Here is a 26,947-nt window from a genome sequence, read left to right as displayed (position 1 = left end):
AGGAAACACAGAGGGCATCACATGTCGTTACAGCCTCTCCTTGTCACATGTACGCTGGGGAGACGCAACACTTGCATCTTTGCCCACCCTGTGTCTGTACCTCCACCTCTCTCATGACACACTGCAGCCCAGCAGGGTAATAATGGCTACCCATGAATATTACATCACTCCTTTTCATCAGAGGATATTACAATCCAGATATAGTGTCAGACAATTGTATCCTGCAGAGTGGAAGTGGCCTCTGAGGAAGCAAACACATACCTATAAGCAGGGCTCAATTTGGGGGTGGGAGGGGAGAGGGGTGATGGAGAGATGGCATCCTCTTTGTTGAAAAAAAATGACAAAAAGCATCCCCTCTATAAAAACACCATCCTCCCATTACCATCCATCCTATTAGTGTTGTAAATTACTGTGATTGGCCAATCAGAACTGTTTGTGGCCAAACAGAATGTTTAAAATAGCCAAGAAGAGAACAAGAGAAGTTATGATACTTTTTTGATTAGTGTTTAAGGACATTCCATGACATAACACAGTTTCTGAGAAAGTGAGGAATGCGTTCCATATCATTTTGGTCTCTACCAGTGTTGGGGGTAACGCATTACAAGTAACTTGAGTTACGTAATCCAATTACTGTAAAGTAAAGCATTACTTTTTCAATTTACAACAAAAGTTACTTTTTCAAATGAGTAACGCAAGTTACTTTTTCACATTTATTGACTGACAGCTCTCCTGCCCGCATGTTGAGAGAAATAAAGTGCAGAGGTGTTGGGTGCGCTGTGTGAACATGATGGTTACTGTAGTTCTAGACTCAATGTGAACATGCATTTACTCATCTTACTTGAAAAACATTCAGTATTCCTCAAAATTAATAAAAACAGTGAAATACATTCTCATAATTTTATGCAAACCTGTAATAATTAATTATATTAAATTACACAAATATACTTTATGTATTTAATCTCACTTTATTAACCAATGTCTTTGCTGTTGACCTAATTCAACCATACCAATAAGCAAAAATTACTTTAGATTAGATTTAGAAATAATAGTGTTGATCTTCCTCCTCATGTATCCTATTCTTCTTTAATCCAGAATGGCAGCACAGCTGAAAGGTTTGTTTGAGCTGCGCCCTCTACTGTACAGCCGTAAATATGCATTTCCTTCAGCCTGAGGCTTATTCATTTCACTTTTGGTGTGTGAAAGGGCTTTAACATTTGCAAAAAATATAACTTTTTTTGTTGTTATTAAAACAAACAAACAAGCAAGCCCAGCCCAGGTGAGAAAAAGTAACACAAAAGTAATGTAACACATTACTTTTCATAAAAAGTAACTAACGCGATTAGTTACTTTTTTAGGGAGTAACGCAATATTGTAATGCATTACTTTTAAGAGTAACTTTCCCCAACACTGGTCTTTACCATCCACTGTTAGTGTTTTAGAGTGCTGAAAAGTGTAGGGCTCAAAAATAATTGTCATTTGGAACATTAGTCATTAACACAGTTTTGTCGTATATATACTTTATTTATATACAATGAGCTCCACCCCCTTTGGTCATTGTTGTTAACAAGCTTTATGTCATCTCATAGGAATGAACTGGAGATTTTCACAGCATGATTTTCAGTACAATATTCTCTCTCTCTCTTTAAAGAAATGAAACTACACAGTAACAATCAATTGATTAATTAATAACAATTAATAATATATAATATTCATTAATATTTAATTAATTAATATTTAAATATTTGGAGAAGCAAAATAAATTAAAAAATCACTATCCGCTCTCTGTACCTTATTGTATCACTATTATAAGCAAAGACTATAGAATAACACAAGACGCATCACTCGTATTGTTTTGAATGGGAGAAAATGCAGCGCGCAATATGGCGGAATAAGCCCCGTCTTCTAAATAAGAGCCAATCGCCGATTGGTAAAGTAATCAGTGCTGCCTTATCATAAAAGAAAATACTCACTTTCACTCTGTTCCTTAAAGACATTGCCTGAGGAAAAAACATCCTCTTGTGGCTAATTTTACTGGAGACTTTTGTTTCTGTACACATGGAAAGAATAATGAGCAGGACATTGTAAAGAAGACCTCAAACAGATTTCATGACCATAAATAATGCACTCGATGGCAAACACTGCATCCAGTTGAACATGTTTCACACCTCCAAAAGTTTGATGATGACGGTAAAAAGGTATTCTCAAATGTTATGGTCTTAAAAGAGGCAAAATTTGACCTAGAAACAGAAAATGTGAATCACACTTCCTACATCATCCCTCACGCCATTACACACACACACATCCATACACATGGTGAATTACATCCTCAGCTCCAGTCACAGAGACGTGCTTGCATGCCATAATTGGAACGCACACATAAAGCTGTGCCCCAGGACTGCTGGAGGGTGTGTAGCTCTTTGAGTTAGTGTTCACGTTCATGACGCCCGTGGGTTATGAGTGGGAAGAGACTGACAGCTGCTGTTTGTTACACAGCTACAAAGGACAAAAAAAAAAAAAAAAACCTGGGGTGTAGCTAGTGTTGCCACCACAACCATGTTTAAACTTGCTCCATACTGTAGAAAAAACAATTTGAAAAATGTTTAAGTTGTTAATTACATAGTTCCCACAGCTTTTGACCAAGACATGACTTTTGTTTGTTTTTAATTAGTGGATAAAGATTTGTTTAAAAAAAAAAAAAAAACGATTGCCAACTCAGATTTACATTTGTATGTCAGCCCTTGAAATTAATAGATTAATTAATAGATTCTCATTTTTTTTGTCCAATATAACAAAAAACAAACAAACAAAAACAAACTAAACAACAACAACAAAAAAAGTCCTTGAATAAAAATGCAGCCCTATGGAGGATTCAGCTTATACAGAAACTGTGTTAGCTAGTCACTTAGGCTTCCAAAAATAAAAATAATTGACGACGGGCAGTTGAATTCTTAGAAAATAATGCACACCTGAGGTGGTAATGCGGCCACGACGCAAAGCGAGTTAACACACCTCAAGACACTCTTCCGATGTATAAAAACAAACAAACAAACAAAAACACTGTTCCGATGTTGTATTTCAAGACATTTGTCAGGTTTTTGTCCTTAAAACACTCTTGTGTGTGGGACTAATTTCTTACGCATCTCATCCCAAGCCTCCGTTGCTAATTCCAAAACTCATTTCTGAACTAGTAACGGAGGCTTGAGCCTTGATAGCAAAATCATAATACCGTTGATACAGTTATTAACGCAATTGAGAGAGAGAGAGAGAGAGAGAGAGAGAGAGAGAGAGAAAGAGAGAGAGAGAATAAGCTTGTGAGTTAGGCTACCTGATCTGAGTCTCTGACGGCAGCAGTGTCTCTAGTAATAGCGAAACTATAAGTTTATCTCAAGAACCGCACAGTTATTACCTCGCCGGTGAGTTATGTATCTTTTAAGTTGCTAAACTATTTTACTGATTATTTCGTCGGAGCAGCACAGACCAAACGTTTCTGTGCGAGTGTGTGTGTCCATACTACATTACGTGACGTGTACGTTTGAAAGAGAGAGAGAGAGCGGAAGAGAGTTCAGTACACAATAAAACGTATTTTGTGGCAAAAACAATGACAATAATTTGTCGTTTTCATTGTTTACTATATTTATTTGCTTTGTCGGTGTCGTTGTGGGTTTTGTTTCTTTTGCGGTTGTAGGCTGTAAGGACCTAAATAACTGAAATCATTTGGCGAAGTGATATGGAACTGTAATGCGGTCAAGACCTGCTAGAACTACTTTAGCCGTGCGTTTCCTAACGGCTCCGTCTTCCCTGAAAATAATTGCACACCTTTGAACGTTGGTCAACCAATCAGATTCGAGCATTCAACAGCCCCGTGGTATAAAGGATAAAAATCATTATCATCATCAATCAATTATAATAATAATTTTGGGGTCAGTAAGATTTTTTATGTTTTTAAAGAAATTACTTTTTATTCAGCAAGGCAGCCTTAAACCAATCAAAAGTGACAGTAAAGACATTTATAATGTTACCATAAAAGAATCCTGTTTAAAAAAACATATCACAGTTTCCATAAAAATATAAAGCAGCAAAAATGTTTTCAACTGTTTTCAACTGTTTTTTTTTTCTTGAACATAAAATCAGCATATTAGAAGGATTTCAGAAGGATCATGTGACTCAAGACTAGAGTAATGATGCTGAAAGTTCAGCATTGCCATCACAGGAGTAAATTCCTATTATAATATATTTTAAATTTTAAACAGATATTTCACAATATCGCTGATTTTAGTGTATTTTTGGTCAAATAAATGCAGCCTAGGTGAGCAAAAGATACTTTTTTCAAAAACAAAAATCTTACTGACCCCAAACTTTTGAATGGTACAGTAAATATATTTACAGACACTGTTTTGATGTGAAGCGAGTGCCATCTCACCTATAAATTCAATTTATCTGCACAGCGGGTGTTTGTGTAACAGAATGCAAGGACACTCCTGTGAGAAGGCCGCAGCATCTCTAAATTCAGACTGTCACAGTGTTTTAAAAGAGCTCTAAATGTTATGCAAGGTAATATTGATTTATACTGCTGTCGTCATAAGTCCATTATAAAAAATTCAAGCTTACATTCTGCATTCATAAATGACTATAAAGGTCTCAGCATGATGTCTATGCTTGTAAGTGCTTCTCCTCAAGGTGTAGTTGAAATATGCAACAATTGTTATAAGCCTAGGTTTTAGGTAAGAGAATTGTGGCTTTTGGTTGAAATGTATTTAAATGTATTTTTAAGATAAAATAATGGTTTATTTTGTAGAGATCTGCTGCTGGCTTGTGCTCATCTCACCTACTTCTCTGCTTTGACTGGAGCCAATGGAAAGCTCAAGCTGCGCTGCGTCCAGTAAGCTGCCTTTCCTATTGTTAACTCATAGAGATTACTGCAAGCCTTCCTATTGTGCAATGGAGCAAACAGCCAATGGAAAAGAAAAGCTTGTTGAATGTGAACCATAGACAGGGTTTTTTTCTACTCCGTGTAATTTGGCTGCGTATTTTGTATTTAAATACTGAAATTTAAGGCTTCATTCAGATATTTCTTCTGATCTTTCAGAAATATAAAAGACGACACTCAGAATCTGGTGCTCTTATAGAGATGATGAATATTGCAGGTTTTATCTTTCTACTAACATGATATATTAAAATATAAAAGCTCTGGATAAAGAAAAAAAATGTAAAGCTGCAGTGTGTAATTTCTTTGCACTAAAACGGCATTAAAATGGGGTTGAGCAGAGAAATTTGTCTGCTTTTTGCTTTCAACATTGTTTGATTAGTGACACAGCAATGATGGTTCAAACAATAGAAGGTTTTAGGAAACCTATGTGAAAAATGCTATTATGTATTGCAATAAATGTATTTTTTAGGATAAATCCCTTGAGATGAAACATTTTGTTATTGAAACAATATTTTTGGAATTCCATTTAGCACCACTAATGGTGCAGAAATTATAAACTGCAGCTTTAAAATTTAAGAAAATGGTGTGATGAACATGCCAAATGCCAAAATTCTGTGCCTACTATAAAAAAAAGAAAAGAAAAAAAGATGAATTATGAAATAAGCATATTGAAACAGGTCTAAAACAATCACCATCATTTATTTACAATATATTAAACTGTAATGCAAAATTATTACTTATATCAAGTGGTCATTTATTCAATAAAGAAAATAAACATTAGCCATTTTGAAAGCTAAAATGAAATCATACAGATATTTATATATTTTCATATTAATGTGTACAGCCAGCAAATGTTATGTATCTTGAAGCCACGTGTTTTAATTCGCCAGAGACATCATTTTTTCATATTAAAATCAATACTGACTGCATAGAAAAGAGGATAAAGTGGTTGACCTTTGCAGAGGGTCTATAAAACTAATACACATGTAAAATACACACGGTGTCTCCCTTTAAAAATCAAAGAGAAGCAATGAGATCCTTTCACTGCTATTATGCTGTTGCTTTATATTTTGCCAGCTTCGCTCAATCCATCAATGCTAGATCATAAATACTACAATGAAAGCAGTACAACAAAACAACAGAAGGCAACGACGGAAATTGGAGGGGTGCGTGTCCGTACGGGTTCAAGTGAGTCTCAAAGCCATTAGGTAAGGCCAAAAATACTGATGAATCCAATGTGACGACATGCTGTAGGGAAGCTGGGATTTCACAGTATCGGTTCTGTCTCCATCTTGTGCTTCTGGTTGCATCACATCAGCATGAAAAGCAACTTTGAAGCTGTTTGTTTATCCAGTATCAGTGGAGTTGGATGAGAAATTACCACAATGCCCCATATACCCAAGAATATAAGCATTCCCTTGGGAAAGCCAGACATCTACGGTAACCAAAACAAAAAAGCCTGAGAACAACGACAACCACAACAAGAAAGTGTGGGGGGAAAAAAAAAAAAAAAAAAAAAAAAAAAAACGCTGAGCCATATAACACCTACTGTGAGCAAGCACTTAGTCAATACAGTCAGAACAGAATAAACAAGGCATATTGAGAGTCCAAACCCGAGCACCCCAAACCGCTGCTCACTTCATTGACCTTTTTTCCTCTACATATAAAAGATCAAAAAAGTGAGGACCGGGAGGAGAAATGGGCTCTATTTTCATCGGGAGGCATGGCTTCCTCTCATTTATTCGAGCAAAAAACACCAATCCTTCACCGTATGAAAGCGAAGAAAGATACAAGCAAGTTTGTGAAAAAGAAAAAAACGTGCGTGTACAGTTGGGAAGATGGAAAGGAAGTGGTTTTGAATCAGTCCCACCTCAACTCCCTCCTCTCCTCTGACTTAAAGTCAAGAACGAAAACCTAATTTGCTCACGTACCCAAAACAAAGCTTTTTTTTTTTTTTTTTTTTTTTTTTTTTTTGGTAATACAATATTTTCTTTGCCTTTTTTCTCTTGGTTTTCTTTTAAATCTAACACAACAGTAAAAACCCGACATTTGTTGTTTACATAATGCCATGTATCTTTGGCTCAGCCCTGACCATGCAAGAGGCTGTAGCACTTTGCCTCAAGCAATATCCATTACTGAATCCTGACCGGAGTAAGAATGCAAGCACAGCGTTTGCTTATTTAGAAAGGAAGAGGAAGAACATCAGAAGTAAAAGCACACAAACAGGAAAGAGTCAACAGTGCTGTGATTCATGATGCTGTACAAACCCTTTAAAGCTCTCTAAACACGAAGCACATGTAAAATAATAATACTAATAACAAGTCAAAAGAAATGAGGGGTATATCTTTGCCAGAGTGCGTCCCATCATGCTCCTCCTCGCTGAAATCCTCTCATCTGGATCCAAGTTCTTGGAAGACACTGATTTGAACTCAAAAGTCTTCCTTTCTGTGAACGTGAGTGCATGTGAATGTGTGTGCGTGGGGGCGGCTACGCGGTGGTCTCGCCATCGCTGTCATTCAGGTAGCTGCTGCGTTTGTAGCGGGAACGGTAGGTGCTTCGGCCCGCGCTCCCTTCCTCTTTTTCTTCTTCCTCTTCCTCGTCAGATCTGTCAAGGCAGAAGCGTCTGCGGCTGGAGGGTGGGCTGGAGGGGGGAGATAGAGAAGCTTTGATTAGGATCAGCATGTGGAAAGAACAACCAAAGAGGATAATCTCTGAAGGCATGTTGGGTTATCAAACTTCAGAATGTGGGGTAACAATGTTTAACAGGGCCTATAATTCAGTATAGTCTTTGGTGATGCGTTAGTGGTGCAATACAGCACAAATCACATCCAAATCACACCATGTAGTGCCATGAAACATCACCTTATTGGATAATTGTTAGTGAAGTTGTACAAGCAAACAACAGTTTCATTAGGTTACTAAATTATCATTAGATCAATAGTAAAGAAAAAAATAATACTAAGAAATGATTATGATGGTAATGGTAATTTATGGTTGGATGCATCAATGGAAAAATGGCCGATACCGGATACATAGTTGATGTTAAAATTCGATAATATATTGTCTAAATAATTTAAAAATGAAAAACACTCAACTAAAATCAATCCTTATAAATGCTACAAGTGAATTTGTGCATCACAGCATTATAATGTACAATATGAAAAATGGATATTCAATTTGAGATTGCTAAAGAATACATTTAACAGTGTTAAATTAACTGATTAATTAACTTTAAGTGAGCTTTAGATGACATCAAATGTAATCTAAAAGTAAAAATGGGGGAAATGAGTATGAACAATTAAATATCCAAAGCAAAATCATAATGATAATTTAAACTGGATGATAACCAATATAGTACCAATATTATAAACCCTAGTACTGACAAAGGTGGATGGGTACAGAAGTGTTTGCACAATCAAGTCAGTACAGAGCCAAATACAGATAAAAGCATCCAACTTTCTATTAAAAATCTACTTCTATAAAAAAAAATAATAATAAAAAAATCTATGGTTAATTTTAAAACAACCTGTAATATTCTTGATGTCTACTCATAATCTTATCAGTGAATTAACATATAAATGAACTGTGTCCTCTAATTATACAAGAGCAAGTAGAGAGATGTAGAGGAAGCATGAATATCTCACCCTCTTCAAAAAGTCAACGACAACTTTTTGTGTCACTGAGTCTTATCTTCCCTTTGTCAAAATAATACAAACTTCAGGTTAATTGCTGGCAAGCAGTCCTAATCGATTTTCTGTTTAATTATGTCTAAGACCAGAGAAAGAATTTTAAACTGACTTTAGCTGTACCATTGTTATACTGAGTTACGAAATCACAAAAACATTTCAGTGAATGATATAGAACGGTGGTTCTCAACCAGGGGGCCGAGGCCCACTAGGGGGTCACAGCAAACTTCTAGGGGGGTGCCAAAAAGTCTTAAAATTATTTAAATTTAGTTATTTGAACTTATTCTTTATGAAAATGGTTAAAAATAAAGATACCAGAGTACAAAGTACCAGAGGTACATACCAGCAAGATAGGAGGGCCTTCTAGAATCGTCTCAGACCAAGGGGGCAAAAAGGTTGAGAACCACTGTTATAGCTACAAAAATTACTGAAAAATGTGTGTGAGTAACAAAGTGAAAGAACAGAGTATAAAGAAAAACTGAAAGTAATGTTAAAATGCAATGAAAGATATCGGATGGTACTGAGGTACTTGAGTATTTGAGGATTAGTTTAACACCATGCTTGTAGCATTCCTTCACCCCACACCAAGTATCACCTACTGCCATCTTTAGTCACTGTCAGGCCTGTACAGGTACTTCATCATAAGATTGTCTACTTTCTTCTTCCTCTTCTTCTCTTCTTTCTTAGACCGTGGTGGAGCTCCTTCAGAGGGGCCTTCAGGCTCTAGTTCGCCCTCAGAGCCTGAGGCCTGCCTGCCAGGGGCTTTCTTGATACTGCTGGAGCTTCTGTAAGAAATAGTGGACGCTCCTGAACTGGAGTCCGACTCTGTGCTAGACTCAGACTCTGAGGATGAGGACGAAGACGAAGACTCTTTCCTGGACTTCTTCTTGGATTTCTTGCCCTTCTTCTTGGAGCTCTTCTTCTTGCGGTTGTCGTCAGAGCTGTCGGAGCTGTCTGATTCAGAGCTGTGGCTTTTCTTCTTCTTCTTCTTGCTCTTGCCCTTCTTGCTGTGGCTGCTGCGTGTGCTGAGGCTACTGCTGGAACGCATGAAGTCCACAGCTGAAGCCGAGCGGCGCAGGCTAGAGGAGCGTCCACTGTCTCTGCCAGTCCTAGAGCTGTTGACGCTCTTCTTGTCATCCTCCACCTCGCCCAGCTTATCTTTCTCCGCTTCAGAGTCTTCCAAGCTGGTGCGCTTGAACTTAATGGGTTTGAAGCTCAATACTTCATTGATGGCAGCCTCCAGGTCAGGGTCCAGGTAGTTGCGGTGACTGACTGGTTTGACGTCTGAGACGTCAGGCGGGCTGGAGTCAGTATTCCGGGCTTGCGGAGGCATGGAGAAGCTTCGACCAGAGGTGGAGTGAGGGCTGTAAGCGCTGGAGCGAGCCTCGCTGAATGCTATGCTTCGGGCGTCATCATCCACGTCAAATTCACTGAGGCGACAGCTACGAGACAGTGACATGCGGGAGTCGGCACGGCTTATGCTGCCTGGGCTGCGGCGGCTCAAGCTGGGGCTGACGGCTGAACCGTATTCACTCTGGCGATCATCGAGACGAGGCATGCTCCGACGCTGGCTTACCGAACTCATGCGACTCACGCTGGAAATAGCATCGTCATCTAGGTCCATCGCAGTACGACAGGTGGAAACACGGCTCGGGGACACAACAGACTCTTTATCAAACTCAGACCAGCGGCTCTCCATGCCCTTCCTTGCCCGACTGGCCGCCTCCGAATAGGCCTGAGAGATGACAGAACCCCGATCATCAAGATCATCTCCTGCCTTCCTCCAGGAGCTGACAGAGTAGGAGTCATCCTCAGTTTCCTGCTTGGCTTTGTTCTTGCGGAAGGAAGAGAGGTCCTGGGAACTGGATTGTTCTTTGAGAGTGTTGAGGAGTGAACTCTCGTCTCCCTTACCTCCTATGGAGTCCTTCATGTTGGAGCGTTTCCTGTAGCTGAGGGAACTCATAACAGATACAGGCCTGCTGGGTTCTAATTCTTTACCTTTGCCATTGTCTTTCCAATCTTTACCCTCTTCCCATTCTTTTCCCTCCTTTCCGTCAACATTTACAGCATATCTAGATGAAGGAGGGGCAGACGGGGTGTGCACAGCATAGATAGACAAACAGATGGAGGGAGGAAAAGATAGAGATGGAAAAATGAGAATGAGAAAAAAACGTGAATAAAAACTTAAAAGATGACTGACACCCAAAAAAAAGAAATAACAGTAGAGGTATATACAAGCAGACAGGGCAGAATATAGATGAAAGTTTGATGTGACAGCAGGGAATACAAGGCACTTAAGAAAGACTATAAAGCTTCTGTGATTCAAAAATCAATAGTTAATCCATAAACTCAGGTATCTACATATAAATTTAGACATGAAGATCCTTTTAGGCAAAAATATTTCAGGTAATTGCACAAAAACTGGTATTGACATGGACTTTAATTTCCTAGCAGGATGATTTATACTGATTTATACTGACTAATGATTGAAATTATGACTCAAACGTTTTTAAGGTTTTAAAGGCACAAGAACCAAACTTAAATCTTCTGGTGAAAAGAATAAACAGGAAAAAAAGTGTCCACTGGTGGGAAGACCTATTCATCTTCAGCAGAAAGGCACAGGGGCAGGCATGCCAATTGGCCAGTGGGTATATCCATTAATCTGCCTGTGAAGCCGTTCCCTTTCAAAGAAGCCTCTGTTATCAAACTGCTGACAATGGGGAGAAAAAGCTAGACAATACCAACAGAAAATTCCCTTAGCGCTAGCTAATTAGCTTTTCCTTTTTCTTGCTTGCTGCATTGGGTTTGGGTTAAACCATTCTGTGGGGTAACAGAGAGAAATAAGGATTGCAGTACTGACCTTGAGCTCTTCAGACTACCATCATCTGACAGGTTTTTGGCAGAGCCCTTGTTTTTGGACAACCATGACTTCACCCCATCAACACGGTCCTCCACCTCAGAATCGGTATCGGAGGCACCCTCGCTGTGCAAAAAGAGAGGGGATATCAACAAAACGAACAAGCCAAATCTGTACATAAATAGTGTTAGTAAGAGTAACACAGAGTTTTACAGTGGAGACACAACAGTACAGATGCATGCGCCCGATCTCTAGTAACCTGAAAAAGGGCTCTGTGTTAGTAAGGTAGACTCATAGTCCAACAACAATAACCTGCAGCGAGCTGGCTCTGTAGAATGTGCAAGGCATCCAAAAGGGTGAGGTCAGTACAACTCCAAGCCAAACCAGAAGAAAGGAGAGCATTGAAAAGAGAAAACCATTCAGACTGTAGCTAAGCAGACAATAGCTCTGTTCCAAAAACCTAGGTGGCTGCCTATGCAGGCAGCATTTTGAGGGATCATCGACACGTTTACAACTTTACAAGTATCGCAGAAGGCAATCCCAGAATGCATTGTGAAAAGCTCATAAATAGATTTCAATCAATGCTGAAAAGTAACTGTTTTAAACATTATTTACCCTATGCTATGTATTTTTATGCTAATTATGCTATCACTCTGATAGCTTAGCAACAGGCAAAGACCAAATTCTATTAAAATCAACCGCAAGATGAATATATTGGTTAAAGTTGCCAATGTAATGCACACCAAATCAGTAATTGATGAAATTGTGCAATGGTTACAATGCTGTCTAAGTAGCCAATGCCACAGATAAACTATAATAGAAATACTGTGATTTATAGCTGAATAAAAACGGAATTAGGAATTATAGGTAGTGCAAAGCTTCTTTCCTCAACAAAAGTAAATGCTTCAGGCTAATTTAGCCTTCGACTACCATGTTAAAGGACTTCATGAAGGAATGGGCCATTTTGGGACTGTAATTAACTTGGCTCACCATGCTAGCAATACCATGCATCTCTGGATACAAATGGGTGGGGAAGTGTTGCACTGTCAATAAGAAAGAGTAAACACAAGCCGAACGTCCCTGGGTGCAGATGCATTAACACCTCACACAGAAAGCAGCGCTGTGAATCCCAGTCCTGTTTGCTCATTTCTCTGGACCAGATAAAACCATTGAATTTATGTTTGGCGGGATTTGCAAGTCAATGCTTCCCTGCTTCTTTAGATTAGTCTTATCCTTCACTTATCGCATAGCACACCGCAATGAATAACTATGAATTGCCCTTCAAGGACCTAGAGAGCTAAAACACCCCGAATATGCACAAACAGAAGACCTTTAGAGAAGATTTTGTGATGGCAGATTAAGAACTATGCCTTTTTTCACAATTTTGTTTCAATTTAAATTTTAATAATAATTGTTATTGTCCTCCAGCACTGCAGGAGTCAAATATCTCCCAATGAAATTATACAACATACAGTAGCTCATTATCCCAGGCATAGAGAGAAGGTTAACTCTGAAGCAGCAGCTGCTTTTCTCTGACATTAGAGTTCCGGTCTGCTTAGCTCTCCGTTTGTGGTATTATGCATATGAGAGTATTATATATGCATGGACCCACGAGATAGCACAGATGTCACTAAACACTAACTGTTCGCTCACAGTCAGGGTGCTGGAGAGGGTCTAAAGCAGAAGATCTGATACACTAAAGTGAATACACTCAGGAAAAAAAGAATTTGTTGTCTGACGATATGGGTAGGCAACTTACGAGTGTCAGAGAGTGTATTTCTTTAAGAGCCCTTTTGGCTCTTGTGTAAGCCCCAGTGCCCTGGAGGTAAACTGAGGTGAGAACGTTGTGTGAATAAGCCTTGAGCTTTGCTAGCCGGCCCATCGCTAAACAGTGGGACAGCAGGGTCTTTGTAATGAAGCGCTAATGCAAAATGTCACACACAATTTATGTCCTTGACCATATACCATTAGTTAAGCTGCACCTAAGCCCAGGGGAACAAACAAACAACACAGTGAGAGAGGAGAGACATTAATTGTCTGTGACAACATGCCTCCATTGGCTGTACATCTCTGTTACAGGCTATTACATTTATCATTAGCACCTACAGAACTCTCTCAACCCCTCTATTTTCCACCCTAGTCTCTGTCTCTCTACTCTGTTTTCTCTCTCTATTCTCACTCGCTCTTCCTGACCCTTAAATGGGCAAATTTGGACTTTTATATAGTGCAACAGTTTCTTGGCTTTGTCTCTAACTATTTCTTTACTAATTTAAGAGAAATTATAAAAAAAACTCTAGACACGTTTAAAATCTTTAGGAAAAAAAAAAAAAAAAAAAAAAGGAATAGTTAAAAATGAAAATTATAATTATTTAGCCTCATATCATTCCAAACCCACATGACTTTCTTCTGTGAAAAACAAAGTTAAATTTTGTTAAGCTCCAAAATGACAAAAAAACCTAAGAAAAAAAATTGAATTAACAATACTTGAAATATTTGTGACTAAATCATTTAATGATACAATTTTTAAAATCGACAGAGCTCTACTTGAAAATATTAACTATGGAAGCCCGTTTCTGCCACTAAATTTAAAAAAACAAAAAACAAACAGTAATTCCGACTTTTTGTCTCAGAATTCTGACTTTTTTTCCCTTCACAATTCTGACTTTTTTCTCACAATTGTGAGTTATAAAGTCAGAATTGCGAGATATAAAGTCACAATTCTGAGATAAAAAAACTCGCAATTGCAATAAAAAAGTCAGAACTGCGAGGAAAAAAGTCAAAATTGTGACTATCATGCAATTGTGAGTTTATATCTCACAGCTCTGACTATAACTCGCAATTGTGAGAAAAAAAGTCAGAATTCTGAGATTAAAAAGTCACAATTACTGTTTTTATTTTTTTATTTAGTGGCGGAAACGGGCTTCCATAATTAAACAAATTTATAAAAAAAAAAAAAAAATTAAAAAAAAAAAATCCCTTCATGCCAAATTCTCCTTTGCACGCAAGTCTGACCTCTATCTACACCAGGGTTATTATCGTTATCTAAAACTAATTATTAAAATTCTATTATTATTATTAAAACTGTTAAAAACATTTTTTGTTCATTGAAATATAGCTGAAATAAAATATAAATATTAGATGAAAAACAAACTAAACGATAATGTGGAATGTTACAATAATAAAACTAATAAAAATGATAAAAGCACATCTAAAAATATAAAATTAAAATAAAAACTGAAAATATAAAGCTGATTCTAAACATTTAATAAAACTATAATAGTATATAAATAATACTAAAATAACACTGACACACAAAAAGCTCTTATTTAGTTCAAATGGAATCTACTCTGCACATTATACTTTGAATGTTTTATACTCTGTTTATGTTTAATGACACTTACAGTTAGTCACTAAGACACAAAACTTTCCTATCACTGATTAACCAGAAAATCTTCATAAATATTTCAAATCATTCATGATGTATTGTAAACAAAGTTTTAAAATGATGTCACTGAATAAAATATACAAGTAATGCTCATGATAGGGAATGTGGAACAACTCTCCTAATTATAGCTCATTTCAAAATATCTGCTCTCCTCATTTGTCATTCGTTATGCCCTGTCTGTTCTCTCATTTGCTCTGGGAAAATCAGAATAATAGGTTCTCCACTAAGGTTTGTATTTAGCTAACAATCCTCTTTCAGCCAGTCTCATTTACAATAATGCAACATGAACTCCCTAATAAAATGATCCGGTCAGAAGGTTCAACATCCCTGCGTGAACCCAAACAAACATTTCTGGAACGGCATGTCCATCTAAACCTGATAAGTAATGCACAGACTGTCCATTAGCTTTTAATACTTTCTCACATGATGTAATAAGTGGTGCTTAGAGCTTAAGGGTTTTTAAAACTGGAAAACGCTTTAAGTGGTGTACAGTGAGGACCAAGGACTATTGACAGGGGAATGAAATGGCTCAACGCCAAGGGCTGGTACTTTGTTGTAGGCCGTTGCCAGATGAGTTGGGGGGCTTTTTGTAGGACATTTGAGGGTTATTCATTATTTAGCCCTCATGGTTGAAAGATTGATGAGGAACACGCCTTTCTTTCCTGCCTTAAGAGGCTGCTAAGTCCCAAGAACAGAAGTGTGAATTATTCAAAAGAGTGAGAGAGAGTAAGAGAGGTAAAGAAAGGCTGAGCAGAGGGGAGGGCAGAGCAACCCCCTCACAGATGTTTGTACAAGGCCCTGCAGCAGCCAACAAGTCTGCATGTGGCACCTTCTGGCTCTTGAGTTAGACAGCTAGGGGATTGCCCATGGTCTGGACCCTGCGGACATGTAACTACACCTGACCTGCACTCAGAATGGTTCTTACCCGTCACTGGACAGCAGTCCCACAGGTGAAGCATGAAGTATCCAAAGGTTCAGTGTTATAAAGCAGGGGGTCAGGGTGGGGGAAATCGCCTCTGGGGAGGGTAAATAATTGGGAACCATGCTTGGCTTGGAAAAAGCATGCAGTTTGTAGTATGCATACATTATGAGACGTTGTGCATAAAAAGGAGAAAACCAAATCTGTGATGTTAGTTGTCATGCCCGGAAGTGTGATGCAGTATCAACATGATGCTTCCAGTCTTTTCTAAAGTTGAAATCGAGATTTACAATACAGAATATTAACTATTCTGTATTACATTTCTCAAAAATGACTGCATGTATCCTGCATCATCTTCCTATGAGGGCAAAGGAGAATCAGAATGAGTTCAAACTTTAACTCCTCACAGCTTGTTCTTTCGTTTCTGATACTTAGTCACCATGTCTTGTAAACTGGAGGTGGGAGGGGAATGAAAAACAGACAGAAAAAACAAGAAGCAGAAATAAGTGCGTTTCAAATGGAAATTAAATAAACATGAAAACAATGGCTGTAAAAAAAATAAAAATAAAAACAAGAAGTCATGGCTTGTATATATAAACAGCTTGTATATTGAATATGTATCATGTCTAGTGTAAAAGGTTTCTAGAGCTACATATTCCCCAAGATGTTTACCCAGAATGCTGACCTTTTTCTAACTTCTGCTCTGCGAAACCTTATGAAGCACTATTTACTGGTATTAGAATGACTGGAATTCTTCCAAGCACATAAGCAAGCAAATAAACTCAGCTCTGTGTAGTGAGGTACGGGTCACTAAGAGAAGCAGAGCGACCCAGAATGAGGCTGAACGGAGATGACTTCCTCTGACAGATGAGACCAAGTACATAAAAAAGGAGCTCCAAATTATGTGCGGCAGTTTTCAAGGCATAAATATTTAAGAGAGTGTGAATAAGAGATGACTGAGACTGAGACTAGCTCACTGATTGCCATCTCCAAAAGCTCAGTGAACAGCGCATTCATCCATATAGTGTCTTCTCTCTCTTTATATCTCTTTTTTACCCACTTATGCACATGGAGAAGCTCCGAGCAGCAAGTGTTACCTGTTGATGAGATCCTCATTGTCGTCACTCTCCATCTCATCCTCGATAGCAGCCTGGAGATCTCCGATCCTCTTGAAGGCCAGCTTGAGGTCCGCCTGGAGACTCTGGTTGGCTGCTTCCAAACTCTCAATATCCATTTCCTAAAGAGAGAGGGTTAAATTTACAGCCTAACCAAGGAGGTACTCTTTTTTTTCTTTTTTTTTTTTGTTGCATTTAGATTACCTTAGCTTCCATCATCTAATGCTCACTTAATGTTAATATTTAAAAACATTCATTTAATAACACTCTTAAATGTAATCTTCAGTAAATCTCCCCTCTTTTTTTTTTTTCAAAATATACTGTACATTATAATGTTGAAATGCCTAAATTCACTTGTTTTTTGTAGACAAAACAGTATATAATTTTAATATGGACAATTCATTGGTTTTTGGGGACAAAATTAGTCTCTATTAGCCAGAATTTCAATATTACAGCATCCTTAGTGTATAGTGATGTGTTATTTATAAATTTATATTTAAAGAAGAGTCAATTACAAAATAAAGAAGATCCAACTGAAAAACTAGACCAAATTTATCAGAATATAATGTTTTGTGCATAGGTTTCCCTTATTCTATATGACTGAATTGATGAAATAAAATTCTGGATTCACCAGCTATGGTGGCTGTGGGCAAAAAAGTTCACATTTGACCCTGATCCTTGAGGTCAGGAACTAACGAACTCGGTAGTCCTATTCATCCCAATGGGGTTTAGGTCTGGGCTTTATGAAGGCCGATCAATTTCTTTCTCATCTGACTTATGAACCTCATGTCATGTTGGAAGAAAAAAAGAGCCCTCCTAAAACTGCTGGCAAAATGTTGCACACAATTTTTTATAATGCCATTGTTTACTGTAATATTAAGAGGTTTAATCAATCAAACCAGTTAATAAGAAGGGGGTGTCCACATATAGTAACATTTCTGCTTTCATCATATGCTTAAAGGGATAGCTTACCCAAAAATGTAAATTCTGTCATCATTTACTCACTCTCATGTTGTTCCAAACCTGTACGACTTTCTTTCTTCTATGGAAAATAAGTATATTTTGTTCCCAACGTTCTTCAAAATATATTCTTTTATGTTCCGCAGAATAAAGTCAAACCCATTTTAAATGACATGAGGGTGAGTCAATGATGACAACTATGATAACTTTCATTTTTGGGTGCACTATCCCTTTAAGACACATGAGAATGAGAACATCAGTGAAGCCGAACAGCAGATCAGGCCCCTCACCAGCTCGTGTTTTTTGCGGCTGGCTTCCGCTTCCTTCTTGGCCAGCTCGGCCATCTCCTCCTTGGTGTCTCGAATCTGCCTGAGGAGACGCTTGTTCTGCTCTTTCTCCCGGTTCTCGCTGGCACTGCGTTGGTCTCGCTCCTCAGTCAACTTCTCAAGATTCTCTTTCAGCCTCGCTACAAGACTCTGAAGAAGATGCAATCATTTATTTACCACATATATGCAACAATAACATGCACTATCGCTTAAATGTTTCTGAACCCACTGTGGTTGTTTACCACATCCAGCAAGTCTAGCTCTGAAATATGCAAGATTGTCAAGCTATGCATATGGTGTGAAACTCCAAATAACTTCCATAGCAACTTTTCTGTGATTTTCACACTGAAGGTGGGCTAAACTGGCATGGAAACACAGAAATAACTACATATTAGGAAAACAGAGATTCTTTACAGTTTTGGATGGGCATGGTTTAAACAAGCTGCCCCTGGAGATAACACTGCCCAAGCCTGCAATGAGTTATACGTCCAACAAATCAGTAATAATAGCGCTTTTCAAAGCTATTCTGTTGACAGATTTTGCTGTGGGCGCAGTAGACGTTTGTAATTTGTGCAGAGTGCCAATTGTAATTCTGCAGGTGAGCAGGAGCACCCAACAGAGATGAACGATGAAGAGGACTGGCTGCTGGAAAATGTCACTTAAGGAGCAAAAAATCCATCAAAACAAACAAAACAAAACAAAACACTGCAAAAATGTGCATTAGAGAAAACACATTTTAATTATACTAACTGTGTACAATGCAAAAACAGATGACCTGCTGCCTCCAGCAACAAAATATATCAGACATGAAATGAAATGTAGATTTCCACTCTAAAAGGGGGACTGACACTGTCAATTCGAAAACACAGAGAGGGGACAGAAATAATCCACATTCAATTTTTTTGTTGTTGTTGGGAATTGTAAAACACATCCAGTACAAGGGTTAAAGGTCTATAAAGCGGTGGGCCAATGAGGAAAGACCTGGTGGGTGTGTAGATTAATTTCATCCTTATCTGACACTTCAATGCCTGCGCACTGACCTTTTGACACTTCCAGCACCAAGCTTATTCAGCCCACATAAGCACATGCATCCTGCCAACTCACCTCCAAGCGTTTGACCTGTGTCTTCTCGAACTCCAGCTTGGTCTCCAGCTCACGGATCTTGGCCTCCTGCCGGCTGACCAGAGACTTGTCCACCATGGACTGCTCTTGGAACTCTAGCTGACTCTGCAGGGCCGTGAGCTGCCAAACACACATACAGAATGAGAATTCACACACATACACTGAGAAAAACAAAAGCAATCTGTATTTTACTGAAATACTAACTAGAACGGTTGGATAGAACTATAATTATCTGCTGTGAAAAAGCCTCTCACCACCACAGGGTGTCTTTAACAAGGCCTGCCTGGTTTATCAACCTTTCCACTAGCTCTGCCGCTTTACTTTGAGTGATAAGTCAAACTTAGTTTAGACCAGTATAGAGGTTCTGATACTTACTCAATTACACAGGTCTTAAATACATTATTTAAATCTCATCACCATGTCTTTGAATTTCTCTTTTCCATTTCTGTACACAGCCACAGTCGTTTCAAAGAGTGAAAATATTCTGTGCTAAGAATAACAATGTGTTTTCTGAATACACAGGTGGCCGGATGGAGTTCTTGAGCAAATTACTCAACTTTGAATTTTGTGAGGGGGAAAGCAACTGTTCCCTACAGTGTGGAATTTGGGAAATTTGCAAAGTGTGTGTAGAGAGTGCAGAGTCTGATTCTTTCATTAAAGACTCAAGTGCTGAGAGGGGAGGAGTCTTTCTATCACCAGGTACAGAGTCTGATCCTATTATTAAAGAGTCAAATTCTGAGAGAGGTGGGGTTTGATGGTATCTCATTACAGAGTCCAAAGCAGAGAGGGCGGAGTCTGACCTTGATCTCATACAAGAGTAAACAGTTGAGAGGGTGGAGCCTGATCTTGAGCTCATGAAAGAATAAACTGAGTCTGAATATTATCTCCATATTGTAACTTTGCAGTGCAAAAAAATTTGACTTTAAGCACCTTAGCTAATCTTGAGGAGAAATAAAACAAATCAGGAGCTGATTTCTACTTCAATCCACTTGCAAGCAACTTTGTGAATATGCATTTCTGTATGGATGCCAAAGTGAATTCACCTTCTCCTGGACATCCTGTTTCTCCTTCATGGCCTCCTCCAGCTGGGCTTGCAGGTCACTGATCTGGGCCAGGTTCTGTGAGGACTGTACAAGAACACACCAAAGAGGGGTCAGTCTTCTACACACACATCTGAACCTGAACAAAACATCATGTAATGCTATATACATGATCTGAGTATTTAAATTTTCTGTATGTATGAAATAATCAGATGACTGTATACTGCAAAATTCACCAAAAACAAAGGTAAAAATCTGCAAAATAGTGTATTATCCTTCATTTAAATGGCGCATACTGTCCTATAAAAAAAACCAGAATGCAGTGCACAGTGGAAGTGGGAAATATGCATGATGGCATGTTATTTTGGTGATATATCTTACAGCACATTGCAAACCATTTAGCTGCTGACAGACGAGCAATCTTATGGTCTGTTAATGACATCTCACAAAAAATGTCAGCAATAAATGGCATGTTAACAGAAGCATAAGTGAAATGGAGCCTCAAATGGAATCTGAATGCCTCAAGTATGAATGTGACTGCATTTTAAAACCTGATATACCCATAAATGAACCATAGAGCTGGTGAAGTAAACCCAAGGGAACAGGGCTGTTCCACTGGAGAGGATCTGTTTACTTAGAATCTGTGGAAACACATCACTCATCTCTACATTGCTGCCATAGCAGCATGCTGTGTTTAAAACTCTCTTAATGACAAATCAACCCACACACTCAAATAAATGACAATCGCTCCAGTGACACTTTCCCACTGGCACGATCGACCAATCAAAGGCAGAAATACAAAGTGGTCCATCTGCACACACTAAATGACGCTGTAGATTTGATTTGCATGATGGAAGTATGTTGCTGAGAAACAGCAATGAATCATACTAGAAAATGTCAGATATGTTGGAATGATGTAGCATGCAATACGCTCAGTGTCACAAAATAAATCATTGAAATGGACAACACAACTGTGAACAAAAGTACGCACTGCTGTTATTTTGCAGTGTGAAATAATCCCTAAATATATATATATATATATTTGTGTTTTAAATAACATTCATATTGAACTGCCATGATACAAATAACAAAAATATTTAAATGTACAGGTACAGACACATCTGTTCTGTGTGTGATGATGATGAGAGAAAGGCTCTATACATCTCTCAGGCAGGCACGAGTGCTGGAGAGAGTTACCTGGGCAACGGCGGCTTTGTGTTTCTTCATGAGTTCATTCATGTCCTCCTGGTCCTCCTCCATGCGAGACTGTAGGTCATTCTTCTCCCTCTGCAAACGACTCAGCTGTTCCTCAAGCTGCATGGGAATCAAACAAAAGAATAAGACAAAAACAATTATGACTGCAAACTGAAATGAAAAAAAAAAAAAGTCTGAGAAATACCATTGAAAAATGCAAAAAAACAACTCTGATAGAAATTCTTGACATGTTGGCAAGTATTTTCAAGTTAACATGCTGTTCACAACCCATTTTACTTTAGTAATACAATGCACTTATGGGGATATTCAGGTTAAAAACAAATGTAGGACATGTCTTGTGTTTACGCGTCTGGAACTGACTGAGTCATGCACAGTAAGACCAAGAATGTGTTTAGTAAATAAACAAAGAAATAAATAATGATTCAATAATTATTTAGGTTAATGGACCACAAATACAGTAAAGTTTTTCATATCTTCATTTTTTAAAGAAAATGAATACACATTTATAACACTATACTTTGTGTTATATTACCTTGGCAATATATGACCCAAAAAAAAAAAAAAAAAAAAAAAAAATGAATTAACTCTCTGCGAGGGTGTTTCTAATACAACGTCTGAGGGAGTGATGACTCTTCTGAATGCTGTAATTAATCTCTTGATATTTTTTCCCTCTTTTGAGAAAGCCGTCAAAACTCAGATTTTTTCCTTTTGCTATTGAAGCAAATAGAAAGTGCTACAGAAGTTTTTTTTTTTGATACAGACAGTCAGACTAAAACCTGTGACCCCTGCATGAACACCACAGCTAAACATCTCAGGAACATGTGCGCCTAACCACTCCGACTTCAGCTCTCATTTTTAGTTTGAAACTGAAAGCCTATCTCCTTCTAATTTCTTAAAGAGATAATTTTCCTGTCACCCTGTCACTAAACAGTAGCTGCTTGCATTGTATAAATCCCTGAGAACACAGCACAGTCTCCCAATTAGAGATGAACACTTCACTGCCTGCTCTGTCAAACAGTATCAGAGGTCTAATTCTATTCAATAATAATTACCTCAACAATACAGGCAGCTAATCTCTGAGGAGTAACTTTCAAATGTGTTAGTAAAAGCAAAAAATGTAGACATCACACATAACTAATGAATTAGTGAGCATAAAAGCAGGAAATTAAATGATTTTGTAAAAACATCCTCATGAAGGCGGCTTGAGTTCTTTCACACTCCCTCTCTTTCACAAATCAATGCAAATAAATAAATATTAAAGGGGTTATATTCTACAATTTTTACTTTTTTCACCATTTTTTTTTTTACCCTTTCTGACCCACAACAGGTTTCTACTGTCTCTTTGGCCATGTTCACACAGCAGCAGAATACATTTGTCAGTCCTGTATACGGTTACGTTCACACACAGTACGGTTATTTACGGGAGTGACAACCGCATTCTATAACCGAACTCACACCCGTAGATTTTCAGGACTCACAACCGCATTCTCAGAAATTCCTGCGCTGTGTGAACGGAACAGGACTGAACAACTAGTGTTTTTTTTTTTTACAGTCTATGCGTCTGTCACGAGAGGGCCGCACTTTAAGGTGTTTTGTGTGTGTGGTTTCGCTTTCGGTAACTTACAGGCCGCAAATATATGAGCTGTGCGTCATCTTTAGTTGTTATCCAGTCACTAATCTCCACCGGAGCGGCTGCCATCAGTTTTGTGATTCAAATGCCGTGTCATGCGCGAGATGTCGCAAAGGACGTGACACGCGAGTGCAACAGTTAAAGACTCCGGCTAGCGCGTGTTTACATACTGCTGTTGGTTAATGAAGTTTTCTCGTCATGTCAAAAGTGATAGGACTTTTCAGTTTTATGGACGTCGCCATCTTTAATATTACGTTGGGTCACTGTCGTTATGGTTACTAGTAAGAGAATAGGGGCTTGACTTTTGATGCACATTCAGGCAGGCAGTATTCCAGACGCTACTATAAGCTGCTGTGTGAACGGGACATTTCGAGACTCACACCTGTAAGTAAATGCGGTTGTCAATCCCCAAAACGTACAGTGTGAACGTGGCCTTTAAGAGTTCTATATGTAAATGACTTCTATTTTGATTGGTTAATCACTCTGAATCTGAAAATTACCTTAGCTGTATGTACACTACCGTTCAAAAGTTTGGAATCAGTAAGATAGAAGTAATTTTTTTCAGCAAGGACACATTAAATTGACCAAAAGTGAGAGTTAATTAATGAAGAATGTTTATATAAGTTATAATATAATAAATACAGTATAATATTACTGCTTTAACTGTATTTTTGATCAAATAAATGGCCTTGGTGAAAAAAAAAAAAAACAATATAATCTTACAGATCCCAAACTTTGGAACAGTAGTAGTGTAAATTGTCATATGATAATATACTTGTGCGGTAACACATATTCACTATTAACTACGACTTTTCCCTCAATAAACTCCTAATTTACTGCTTATTAATAGTTAGTAAAGTATTTGTTAAGTTTAGGTATTGGGTAGGATTAAGAATGTAGAATAAGGTCATGGAGAATAAGGCATTAATATGTGCTTAATAAGTACTAATAAACAGCCAATATTCTAGTAATATGCATGCTAATAAGCAACTAGTTAAAAGACCCTAAAATAAAGTGTTACCGCTTGTGCTTATGACATTGATATTATGATGATTTCTCAATAACCCATTTTTCAAGTTTTCATAAATGATCTACATGGACTGGCTTTGCAGAAATACAAATGAATGAAAACCCTGTTTTTAATTATACGTTAACACAAGACACCGATATTCCCTATTTTCTGTGCAGTTCCATTCCACACCTTTAAATGCTGTCTGGCAGGTGTATTGTATCAAACCAATGAGTCACCTTCAAATCCTCTAGTGGAAATCCATGATCTCCTGGGAGGGAGGGTGGGGGTGACAGACAGACCTGAAGCTAATCAGACGGTGATCATGACCAGACCATTTATCACGGTCTTGCTAATCAATGACAATATTCAGAAGAGAGACAGTTTTAGCAATACCCACAAAAACACTTGACTGCACCAAAACAATGCTTCAGCGTGGCTGCGGCTTTATAGAAAATTAAAATGTTCACTGCACCCTTCTGTCAGAGTGTCTCTTGCTCCAGAGAGCTGAGCAAATATGACAGGCGACGATGACAAAAAAAGAAAACAATATGGAGACAGCGTCAGGGGAACAGCATCTGTAGAATTTGGCTGCATCCGTCTCTTCTGATATCGCTTCATAATACGCTACAGTGAGGACACAATTACACAATTTTCTCCACTCTGAAATAATACTGAATCAATGACAGAATTATTAAAGTGTAATGTATTTCACGGCGATACATCCTGTTCAAATTAGAGCCGGGATCGGAAACGTGCCATTATGGGCGGAAATCATTTCCCCGTGGTAAATAATTGAAATAACATCCTGGTGTGGTGAAGACAGTTGGTGTCTGTGTCCATGCATGCCTCTGACTCTAATGTAAAAGAAGTTATAAAAAAAAAAAAAATAATAATAATAATAAAGTTGTTCTTTTTCCAAACACAGACAGACTTACCGTCTGCTTGGATTTGGATATGTCATCCATTTGGACATGGAGGTCCTCGATCTCTACTTCCATTGACTTTCTGGCTTTGACTGCAGCAGCGCATGTGAACTCTGATTCCTCGAGCTGTGATGAGCACACATACAAACACACGTTTACAACTGAACCTCATGTATCATGTGTTACCTACAGAGGCCAGGGGAGCTGAGAAACAGACCTGGTTCTTGAGTTGAGCGATCTCTCTCTTGCTGGGAGCGTTGTTCTTCAGGTGATCCAGCATGATCTGGGCATCAGCCAGCAAGGCCTTTGTGCGCTTCAGGTCCTTCCTCAGACGCTTCTCTGTCTCAACATCTCTGTGGCTAACCTGAAAACACCAAAGTTGATTTATATTCTCTTTAAATGTTATACACACTGAAAGCTTAGGAATGACGATTTTTGGTTGGGTTTAGAAACAATTCATTTTGTTGTTTCATTTTTCAATTAGGTAGAGTCACCTATTTTTTGATTTTGTTTATTAATAGTGATTTTGAAAGAAAGATGTTAAATGTCCAAAGATGTTTTAATGTCCAAAAATGTCAGTGTTTTTGAAAGAAATCTTTTATGCTCACCAAGGCTGCATTTATTTGACCGAAAACACAGTAAAATTTAAAATAACGGATTCTTTCTATTCAGATGAATTGAAAGTTCAAAAGAACAGCATTTATTTGAGATAAACATTTTATAACATTATAAATGTTTCACTATAACTTTTAATCAATTTAATGCATCCTTGTTGAATAAAAGTATTCAATTCTTACAGACCCCAAACCTTTGATTGGTAGTGTGCCTGCTAAAAGGAACACACTCGTACATGACTAAAAGCTACAAAACATTACATTTTGAGTCTTTAAACACATTTTGACAAAAGGGTCTGTCAAATATCAACAAATGAATTGCTGACTACAATAAAACTAAAAAAAAAAAAAAATCTGCATCACTTATGTGATATGCAATATGGTACACATTTAAAGGCACAATATGTAAGATTTTTGGATTAAAATATCCAAAAACCACTAGAACAATGTTATATATTTTGTTGACTTGTGTACATCATACCCACGTTACCCTCAATTTCAGGTTTTATTTGTAGAAACCATGGAAACATGAAAGACGCTTTAATATATTATGTGTTTTATTAAACTGGCGAGCAACTGTTTGGGTACATTCATCAACAGAAAACTAATTGTTATATATCTCAACACAGTAAGTCTTATTGTTTAAATCTCTATTTCTTGATTTACCATGAAGTACCATGTTTTACCATGTCTAATATCGATCTAGCTTACTGGAGTGTGCAACAAGTGTCTCATAGTAGCCGCCGAGCGAATGCAGATTAGCACTATAACAACTTTCAACAAAAAAAAAAAAAGTATTCAATGTGAAAAAACAGCGCTGCTTTACCCCACGTAAGCTTGACCAGAAGAAGCGGAAGCGGTGACTGTGGCATAATAAAAGTTCCGCTGCTCTAGAGGCATGTGTCGCGCTTGTCTCTCATTAGCAATTGCTCCAGCGGCCTCGTTTCTGCTTCATACTACAGTAACGATGATTTCTGCCCGAGTCCCATCCCGATTATTTTCCACCGGCTGTAGACGTGAAGACAACACCTCCCATGATTTCGCGAAATCAAGGCGTCATCAAGCTACGCCTTTGTTTTGAATAGGCGACCTCTAGCGGCGAAAATTTACATATTGTGCCTTTAAAATTTTTCCATTATTAATACAAATTTTAAAC

The 26,947-nt window shown here is 38.0% G+C and overlaps 1 protein-coding gene and 1 long non-coding RNA gene across 20 annotated transcripts in view; one reads left to right on the top strand and one right to left on the bottom strand.

Annotated features, from left to right (window-relative positions):
* Positions 1 to 1,461: 1,461 nt before the first annotated feature.
* On the top strand, positions 1,462 to 6,422 carry LOC127494980 (uncharacterized). The gene is made up of 2 exons (XR_007925024.1): positions 1,462 to 4,551; positions 4,796 to 6,422. It is a non-coding gene; the product is annotated as an uncharacterized LOC127494980 (long non-coding RNA).
* Positions 5,608 to 26,947, bottom strand: part of myo18ab (myosin XVIIIA b) — a 113,256-nt gene continuing 91,916 nt past the window's right edge. For 14 of the 19 annotated variants that reach the window (XM_051861271.1, XM_051861272.1, XM_051861261.1 and 11 more), the window contains 11 exons: positions 25,395 to 25,541; positions 25,190 to 25,303; positions 21,595 to 21,711; positions 20,401 to 20,484; positions 19,340 to 19,477; positions 18,200 to 18,385; positions 16,932 to 17,071; positions 16,242 to 16,286; positions 11,474 to 11,596; positions 9,213 to 10,685; positions 7,421 to 7,568 (listed from right to left, as the gene is read on the bottom strand). In XM_051861271.1, the coding sequence (XP_051717231.1) occupies positions 9,221 to 10,685; positions 11,474 to 11,596; positions 16,242 to 16,286; positions 16,932 to 17,071; positions 18,200 to 18,385; positions 19,340 to 19,477; positions 20,401 to 20,484; positions 21,595 to 21,711; positions 25,190 to 25,303; positions 25,395 to 25,541 (2,559 nt within the window). In that variant the 3' untranslated portion in view covers positions 7,421 to 7,568; positions 9,213 to 9,220. Of the gene's footprint in view, positions 7,569 to 9,208; positions 10,686 to 11,473; positions 11,597 to 16,241; positions 16,287 to 16,931; positions 17,072 to 18,199; positions 18,386 to 19,339; positions 19,478 to 20,400; positions 20,485 to 21,594; positions 21,712 to 25,189; positions 25,304 to 25,394; positions 25,542 to 26,947 lie in introns of all 19 variants that reach the window. The other 5 variants (XM_051861278.1, XM_051861264.1, XM_051861260.1 and 2 more) reach the window with 4 other exon arrangements.

The sequence above is a fragment of the Ctenopharyngodon idella genome, chromosome 15 (assembly GCF_019924925.1).
Source record: "Ctenopharyngodon idella isolate HZGC_01 chromosome 15, HZGC01, whole genome shotgun sequence".
NCBI lineage: Eukaryota > Metazoa > Chordata > Actinopteri > Cypriniformes > Xenocyprididae > Ctenopharyngodon > Ctenopharyngodon idella.
Note: the sequence above shows the minus strand (reverse complement) of the source record. Positions and strands in the feature narration are given on the sequence as shown.